The sequence below is a fragment of the Protopterus annectens genome, chromosome 10.part0 (genome assembly GCF_019279795.1).
Source record: "Protopterus annectens isolate FY-2018-M chromosome 10.part0, PAN1.0, whole genome shotgun sequence".
Taxonomy (NCBI): Eukaryota; Metazoa; Chordata; order Ceratodontiformes; family Protopteridae; genus Protopterus; species Protopterus annectens.
In genome coordinates, this window is record NC_056744.1 from 763,161,616 (window position 1) to 763,172,029 (window position 10,414).

General features: G+C 37.6%; 1 protein-coding gene across 10 annotated transcripts in view; it reads left to right on the forward strand.

The window, feature by feature from the left end:
- The window catches only part of SGIP1 (SH3GL interacting endocytic adaptor 1), a 1,172,197-nt gene that overhangs the window by 521,963 nt on the left and 639,820 nt on the right, over positions 1 to 10,414 (forward strand). For all 10 annotated transcript variants that reach the window (XM_044085575.1, XM_044085576.1, XM_044085579.1 and 7 more), the window contains exon 4: positions 5,043 to 5,102. In XM_044085575.1, the coding sequence (XP_043941510.1) occupies positions 5,043 to 5,102 (60 nt within the window). The remainder of the gene's footprint in view (positions 1 to 5,042; positions 5,103 to 10,414) is intronic.

Consider the following 10,414-nt stretch of genomic DNA (forward strand, 5'->3'; position numbering starts at 1 on the left):
GTATTCTTCATGACACAATCAAATTCTGTGGCATCAAAGGTTGATACACACCTCTATGAGATCTCCCCTGGCATGTGTTCGAGTCTGGCAGGATGCAAATGCTGAGTATGTCATTGATTGCTCACAGGTATCACTTATTTTCCAGATAATAATGCTCTGTATTGCATGTCTTCATACAAACATTCAGGTATTACTGCAATTCTTTAGTTCACACTGTAGAACTGTATAGGACATGAGGGTGTATATAACATTTCCTACTGTACAGCATGCTGTAAAATCATCAGGAAGCATGAGTGGGCCTGTGTTATGTGTCTTTCTTGAGTGTTCACTTTTTTTACTTGATGTTATGGTAGTGTTTGCTGTAATTTCTTGTGTGTATGGCCAATATAATGATGTATTAGATGCACATTATTTAGCAAATAAACCTTGCAGCAATAAATTTCAGGAAATATTAGTTGTTCTTTGCAAAACTTAATTGAATGAGTCTCTTTAATGTGGTCTGTTGTCATTGTCCACACAATGGAGCTAGTGACCTACAGAGTACATTTGGTATGTGTGCAATTAAATCTGCAACAGGTCACTTAGTAATACATGTTAATGTTTTACCTCCGTGTGTTGTATGTTACTGTACCATCATACAATTATTAAACACCTATGACCCTATTGTTTTTAACAAGGCTCACATCTGTAGTTTAATACAATTTATTCTAGTCAGCATGTCTGGCATGGCAGTTACACCAGGAAGGACACATGTCATTTCACTGATTACAATACAAATGCATCATAGTCAGAAATATTTTTAGCCTGGCGTTTGCTACATTTGCCCCTTAGCTGATGTATTAACAGCATACTGCTGACATGGACTTTTATTTTGTCCATATCTTATGTGGGTTACCTGTACATTTGTAATATACACAGAAATACATCCTAGGCATATTGATATACATCATGACATTCAAAAATACAGCCTGTCAGGGGGTAGACTACTTGATTTGTACCTTGATTTATATGTATTTTCACATATGCCACACTAGCATGACTCATTTTACATATAAGTATGTCACATCTGCTGTAGTTAGAGAAATGGTAAATATGTTTATCAGATCATTATTCTGTTTAAATCCTGATCAATGTAACATCTCTGTGCATGTGTCACGCTCCGATGCATTTTGCTACATACATACATACATACATACATATATACATTCACAGAATGCATGAACAGTCACTAACATTCTACCATTCTCAACATGCAGGTTGCTTAACAAATGTTTTTTTCATCACTTGATAACATTAGTGGAATGACTGGACAGGTGAACTTGATTCTTCTGAATATTCCACACTGTCAAAGGTCATTACTAACATGAGCAACCGTTGCTCTACACCAATAGTCCTCCTGGTTAGATCCGACCACAAACTAATCACCTTGGAAATCCACATCCCTCCCACCCTCCACCCCCTGCAAAGGTAACCACCATGAAAAACTTCACCAAAGCTAACTTTGGGCTCCTAAAAACAGAGGTGGCTAACTTCACAACACCCATGCAAATGGAGAATAGTTGCATGACCGTAGAATCATACACCAATGCACTGTATGAACACGCAGACAAATGCATGGATCTCGCCATACCCAATAGAACCAAGACGTTCTCCTCCAAAAAAAGAAAGCCAATCTGGTGGTCCCCTGCTGTAAACAAACTCTACAACAGAAGGAGGAAACTGATGCGGAATAAGGTGAAGTCCCAAGACAGGAAAAACTCCCTTATCAGCCTCAACAAAAAGTTGAGATCCCTCATCAAATCCTCTAAAGCTAGCTATGAAAACAGAATTGCAGCAGATAGTAAACACAACCACAAGGCCTTCTATAGTTATGTAAAGAATCTCCATGGCAATATCCAGATTTGCTCTGAGCTACTGCACAATGGTATCTCCTATACCAAGCCAACAGATATTGCCAATGTACCATCCGACAGATTCAGTGCCAACTTTACCCCCCCCAAAGGACCAATCACAATACCAGTAGATTGGCAGGCACCCAGTATTACTGCTGCACAGGTTAAAACAGCACTGTCCAAGGCCAAGAATACAGCTTCTATGGGACCTGACAATATCCCTGGTTGTGTTCTACATGAACTACAGAGTGAACTAGCACCTCACCTGTGTGCCCTGGTCAATCACAGCCTCACCTCAGGCTTTGTCCCTACCGAATGGTGCACTGCTACAGTCATCCCTCTCCACAAAGGAGGAGCAACTAAAGCCCCTGGGAACTATCGCCCCATTAGCCTGATGAGTCTGATATGCAAAGCTATGGACCACATTATCATAAACCTAATAAACAAGGATATAGGGAATCTCAAAACTCTGGATCCCACACAGTTTGGTTTTCTGAAGGGTAGATCATGCCTGCTCATCTTGGTCGACTTCTTTGAGTCAGTCACCAGAGGTGTGGATGAAGGCAAGGTGGTTCATACAGCCTATCTTGATCTGGCCAAGGCTTTTGATACCATTCTCCACTCAGGAATCATAGAAAAACTCACTAAGCTTGGCATCAACCCCTATATCACTAGGTGGGCTGCAAACTGGCTCACAGATAGAGTCCACAGTGTGAAAGTAGCTAACTCCAAGTCAGACTGCTGACTAGTCACAAGTGGAGTCCCACAGTGTTCAGTCCTGGATCCTCTCCTGTTTGATCTCTACGTCTCTGAAGTCTAGGCCAACACGAAGGGACTCTGGCTGACAAAGTTCGGAGACGATTGCAAGTTGGGAGCTATTATTAACTCCCCAAGTGATGTTAACATCCTACAGAATGGCCTCACTGAGACCAACGACTGGTGTCAGAACCATGGATTTAAGCTCAATGCCAAAAAATGTGTCGTCATCCCCTTTGGGAAAAACCCAGTTCCCATGAATTACCACATTGATGGTAGTTCACTGAACACAGAAGGCGTTATAAGAGATCTGGGAACACAGGCTGACAGCAACCTCTCTTTTGATTACCACATTGCCACTGTGGTCAGAAAGTCCTTCTATGTGGAACACCTCATTACTAAGGGGTTTGCATCCAGGAAGAAAGAAGTCATTGTCTCCTTCTACTCTTCCCTCATTAGGCCAATCATCGAGTACAGTGCACCATTTGGCATGTACCTCACTAGACACCTGCAACAACTGGAGAGGCCACAAAAGTACCTCACAAAGAGGATCATAGGCCTTAAACATTTGTCCTCTATGGACAGACTCAAAAAACTCCAGCTATTCTCTATATCATATCTCCTACTTAGAGGCGATCTCTGCTTGACTTACAAAGCCATGTCTGACTCAGCTCTGTTAGAAATGCTACATCTAAAGAAATTCCAATCCCTCCACACCACACACGCCAGAGATCTCAGCCTCATTACCACAATTAACAGAACATGCTGGAGGGACAGGTTCATAACCCAGAGACTGCCCATGCTATGGAACAGACTTCTCATACATGTCAAGCAGAGCACCTCGCTGACCGTCTTCAAAAGAAATCTTGATGAGTGGATGGGAAACAGAAAATGCACCCAGGGATAACTCCAGTAGCTGTACTTGACAGAGGCACTGGAAACTAAGGTTGGGTGGCACTATGCCAGGGTAATCCTATGGCTAGGCTTGTAAAGGCCCCAGGGCCATTAGCCTAGTACACACCTATAAACCTATGAACTGATATACATTGCCCTAACACCGTCAATATAATTTCCTTCATACACATATAGTAATGACAGCCTTCCAATTCTTAAAAGTGTATGTGTGCCCTAACATCAGTTATATGATTACTATTGATCACTCCCGCAGTATACTTTCCAATGGTGTAGTGATTCCAATACACCTGCCGTACTTGTGTAGTTAGGCATGCCAGTGAACATGTACAGTGACAACCATACATTTCTGTTTTGTGACTATAATTATTTATCATTTTCATTAATAGAAAACACATGCTTGGCTAGTCCGTGTTTAAAGGTATAATCCCCCTTTTCTATGGTTGCAAATGAAAACAACTGACATATCCTTTCTGATATGTATGAGACAAGGTCTATTTATTCTTGTATATACATTATGAAATGGAGAATACAGCAGTACTGTTGGTTACTACAGATAACTTCAGGACACTTAGTCTAATATTCACCTATGTACAATGGGCTTGTCATAGAGGTTAAGGTCTCATAAACACAAGGTGCAGCATTTGATTCTGACTTAAAAGTTATCGGCTAGGCTTAGAATGGCCTTCAAGGCAGATAGCCTAGTATTACCTGTGAACACACAGCTGCTACCAGTGAGTCTTCTTGATGAGAAAGCTAAAATTTAGCAGGAGGGAGTTATAACTTATTTTGGTAAATAACTGCGCTACCGATTTATTTTTCTGAGAAAAGAATGCCTTGAAGGTCCATTATGTAAACAGGAAAAGCAAAACTGCTATGCAACACTTTACAATTATGTGGTATGTAATTCTAAAGAATCTCTCTCGCTTTTGGAAATAATATTTTGAAAATGAAAAGAACTGCTCATATCAGTGCTATTCCAATGTGCAATGAGGACTGTGAGATTTCAGTTATATTGTGTTGGCTGCAACCTCGTTTTGATATTATTTCTGTTTTTAGCGTAAAATAACACTTTTTTCATATTATGCACAGGAATATACAATGCAAATACTCAGACTTCATTTTAACATGCGGCATGCAGTCTTTGATATCAATTTATTAATTTTTTGGCTAACAGTAAACTATTTTCATCAAATTTTGAGTATAGGAAAACATTTTAACAAAAGACAAGAATGTGATTTCCAAATGCATTCAGTTTCTTAACCACTGCCTTTCAATTAAAGTAATGCTTTAACATGCCAAAGAATGCTTTCTTTATAGCATAAAGACAATATACAGGTCTAAGCTAGAATGTATTACAAAATACATGGAATCATTTTTTTTAGTAGAATATGTTCCCAGAATACTGCTTTGCTGCTGTACAATTACTATAATAATGAAATACTTATTCCACCTTATCATGTTCTGTTTTCTTTTATGCAGCAGAAAAAGACAAATGGTGCCCCAAATGGATTTTATGCAGAAATTGACTGGGAAAGATATGTAAGTAGCAATAAACACATTCATATAATTTTATCATGTTGATAAGTATAGCTTAAAGGCTTACTTAGATTTTTGGGGTATGCTTTATTTTGAAGGTAATAAGCTCATAGATTTAAAAAGATTAAAAATTGCATATTTGTTTTGTATTTCATCCAACTGTCTATGTAACAACATTCTTTCATTTGTTTTCCTTTTTAAAGGCTTTGTTTTAAATTATGAGATGTTTATTACATGGATCATTTATACAAAAGGTTGATATTAGGACTGCATATTTAGTTACAGTTCGATATCATTCATCCAGCCTGATATTTTTAGCAGTCTGATATCCTGTTGGCAAATGGTTAACAACTTGCATCCTGGCCATTACAAAGGAACTCCCCCCATCAGGAGAAAGTACCAAATCTGCTACTTTGTTCTTTGTGGCAGGCTAAATGTCTGGGTTGTCATCTTTATGTGTTATTTATTTACTTGCATTTGTTTACTGAAAAACCCAATTAAGCAAAGCTCTTTTTTATTGGCAGCTTAGGGAGAAAAGCTCCACATTGCATCCATTTTCACAAATAGCTTGAATTAACAGTGCAAATTTATATTTTAGCATCATATTCTATACACTATGTGTATTGTTTAGCATGTTTGAAATGAAAACACATTTGAAGAATATTCAACATAAAATAATGTAGGCATGAGCATTTTAAAGCAGCTAGCATGGTGCATACAATTTTGTAGATCAGATTATTTTACTTAATCATACCCAGGATTTCAACATTTCATCATATTTGTGTACCTTAGAATATTATTACAACTGCAAAAGAGTGTAAGTGTAGGTACTCAGTTGTATGCATTAGACAGTGTGTTGTTATTTATCCAACATAATGATCTTGACAACTGTAATAGATGCATGAAATGTTAATGCTGAAAGTTAATTATGTTCACTGTAAGTATATATGACATATACATGATAATTATCTCACTGTTATTTTGTGCATACCAAGAATGTTATATTTGTCTGCATGTTTAGTAAACTTATACTATTATTGTGTAGAGTACTGTACTTCTATACTTGTCTGTGGGTCTTTTCTCCCATGGCTTTTGTTGGAAAGGAGCTCTTTTGGTACTCAGTCAGATGATTTTGATTTACAAATGAAAATGTGCATATACATACAAACTTACATTAATTTATTTTATTTTTATTTTATTTTATTTACCTTTGTTGAACGGGTTAGTCCCACCAGGCTAGAAGCGTCTTTTCAGGGGAGACCCGAGGTGGTACTTATACTAATTGAGGAAATTCAGCCAGGACATCAGGGAACTTCCCTAATCTTTTCAGTAGGTGTCATGGAATCTTTTACATCCACCTGTGCTACCACCAACTCAGGCAGATGGGGTCAAGGTTTAATGTCACATCCAAAGGGTGGTAAACAAACAGACAAATAAAATATTCCATCCTCATGATTCACATTATCTATTCCTAGTATATACTGAAACTTGATGAAGCCACCATGGATTCCTTCATGTACTCCAGTAGTGTCCAGTCAGCACAGCATATACAGCATTTGGCTAGTGGGCAGTACTGTGGACAATGATAGCTAGAATGTTCATAGAGTAAACTTTGTGCTACCCCTTCATTATATGACCTGCTGTAACACAGCTGGAGGTTGCATGCACTGGAGATGATCTGTATACATTTACAGAAGGATAGATGTGAATGATTAGGAATTTGTATTCATGATAGATGAGGACTGTAGCATCACTCACAGCTCCACCCATTTGTTATTCATAATACTGCAGGCATAACAGCACTTCTCTGGTATGGCTTGCAGTACCGCACCTGAAGTAGAAGGCTGATGAGTTACACTTTTGTAGGAAAGTAAGTACTGGAAGCAGGCATCAGTGCTAGTGGGTAACACTGATGGAAGTAGTGCATACTGTATAGCATGATATGTGCACAGACATGGTTATGAGTCATTTGTGTCATAGTTATCAGGTGAATAGCATAGCACGCTGCTTAACTTTATACAGGACCTACTCCCTTATCTGAGGTGGGAGTTCAGACTCTCAGAACAGGCAGTTGCTACTATAAAACCTCCAATGAGTATATTTGTTTACATGATTCAAGTTGTCCTGCACCCTACATTCCCTGTTACTTAATATACCATATACGAGATTACACTGATAAGGAGAAATATGAAATTACCCTGATAAGGAGAATTATGAGATTACACTCATAAGAAGAAATATGAAATTACCCTGATAAGAAGAAATATGAGATTACACTGATAAGGAGAATTATGAGATTACACTGATAAGGAGAAATATGAAATTACCCTGATAAGGAGAATTATGAGTTTACACTGATAAGGAGAAATATGAAATTACTCTGATAAGAAGAATTATGATATTACCCTGATAAGGAGAATTATGAGATTACACTGATAAGGAGAATAGAGGAATCTCTTAGACAGAACAAATTCTGTCTTTCCTGCACAAACCCTAGAATCATGCATTTGTTACTGATATTTAGAGGGTCACTCACTGGTACCCATATTGCCATCTTACTGGCACTCATCTCTGAACACAAACCCTTGGTCTGGCTCTAGTGGAGAATCCTGGCAACCCTCACCTGGGCGAGGTTCTCATTAAAAAAGATATCTTCCTAAAAGGTCATGTTAGCACTGAAATGTAATAACATTAGCTTAAATGTTTGATTTATGCATGTTTTCATCACTGCAGTTCAGGTGTTAAGATAAACATCTACAGTTAACATCATTTGCTTGCATTCTCTGAGCTCCATATTCCCTTATTATTAGTGAGGCATACTTTGCAAGATTCCTGCTTTAAGAAAGATGGACATTTCCTTCCATTGTACACCTGCCTACAGCCTAAAGTTAAAACTAGTTCATGGAGAAAGGAATATGTGATCACTCTGGAATTACAGGCACTAATAAGACTGCATACCTCCTATGCTATAATAGTGTTTGATCCATAGATGGGAGCAAACAGCAGAATATTAATGACAGGCAGAACTTGAGTAACTTCCAATTGCAAAATGAATTGTTAATATTATAAGCATATCAAACTGCAGATAGGAACAAGGGATTTCCCAGTGTAAGATAAAATTGACCAAAAAATTCAGGAAGATAACTGGTTATACTCAACCCCTTTGTGCAACACAATGATTACAATAATTATCATTCTTCAGTTCTGTAATCCAGAGTTCAGTTACCAATTAAATGTCACTTCCAATTTTTTTCACATAGAGAATATTTCTCAGAATTTGGAGAAGTGTGAGTCCAAATAGTATGCTGTTAATCACAGATGGTGGTCTGTGTATATGAGCTCTTAAATATTTAATGTTGACAATGCATTGTTGAATGCCTTTAACCAGGCTTAGAACTTCATGTGTAACACATATGGATTTTAGAGGCTGAATACAAAAACAGAGATCTAAACTAGAAACTGATAGCAAAATCTAGATCTGCAGCTGTAGAAACAGACATGGAAGTTGCTAGAGGCTCCTAGTAACACAGCTCCCTGAAATACATTACACAAGGAAAAGAGATACAAAAAGAGTCTCCAAATAGGAAGTTCTCATGAATAAGTATGTGATAACATCAACAAACAGCACTAAACTACAGTGTGATTTACTGAATTGTTACCTCTAGAAAAATGATACTGCTGTAACATCAGGAGAGATGCAACACTTTGCACACCTACATGGTTGTTGTGTCTTTCGGCTTTTCCCAGTTAGGGGTCGCCACAGCGGAACTCCGGTCCGCTAATGATTGGCAGTAGATTTTTACGCGCTGGCTTGCCGGGCCTAACGCACAACCTTCAATGAAGGAACACCTATTCACGCATGTCGCCACACAGAAGGCGCTCTAACTGAGAATCGAATGGGCAACGTCTAACTGTGAGGTGACAACGCTACCGCAGCACCACCACCACAGTTCTGCACACCTATATGGTAATGGATGCATATGCAAATACACGCATGCACACACACACACACACATATATATATATATGTGTGTATATATATATATATATATATATATATATATATATAAATATTTATATATGTGTATGTGTGTTTGCGTGTGTGTGTGTGTGTGTGTGTGTATATATATATATATATATATATATATGTATATATATATATATATATATATATATATATGTATATATATATATATATATATATATATATATATATATATATATATATGATTCTACTTCAGAGTATTGAAAGACCACTTACTCGAATCTGAAATCATCGAGACGAAAATAGTGAAACCACATTTCCATTAACCATGATAAACCAGTGAAAACATTCACCAGGAAAGAAACCACTGGGCCACCAGGACAAAATAAACACAACAAAGCAAGTAAAACCCACCAAAGTGGGGGGCTTCTCCCCCCATATCCCCTGATGTGGGGAGCTGCGCCCCCCCCCCACTGCCCAAATTAAATATACCAACTCCAAGATAGCATTATAGTGGGGAAAAGACCAATCTTCCCCATGGGGGCCAAGTGGTTCCTTTCCAGTGAATGTTTTCAATGGTTTGATGGTTCTCAGAAATGTGGTTTGCATATTGTCATGTCGGATTTTGGATTTCAGTAAGTGGTCTTTTGGTCTTTTGATACTTTGAAGTAAACCCATATATATATATATATATATATATATATATATATATATATATATATATATATATATATATATATATATATATATATACAACACACACACACACACACACACACACACACACACACAAGCACACACACTCTCTCTACAACAGGCAAAACAACAAAACAAATACACACACACACACACACACACACACACATACATATATATATATATATATATATATATATACACTCTACAACATGCAGACATTCCTTAGTGAAGACTATACTCATGCACTGTTAATCTTGACATAAAATTCTTAGTCATAGGACTACCTGCCTTGTAGTGAAGCATTTCATTTTGTTCTTTTAGGTCACATTTACTCTAACAAGGACACTAAGCATAATACACTACTTACACTGAGCTGCACGCTGTATATGGTTAGTGCCCAACTCTTTCCACCATGTTACTTTATGTTTACATGCACTGACCCTTTGTAGGTAAGTATAAGATTTTCTCAACTGCGTCTGTGCTGCATTAGCTGTTTTAATTGTTTCTTATTCATGTTTTGTGACAGTAGAATATGTCTGATACTTTTTTCTTGAAAACCAGATGCATGCCTTTGCTTAGTTTTAGTGTTCCATTACATTATGTTATTGAGACATATGGATTATGTCCACTG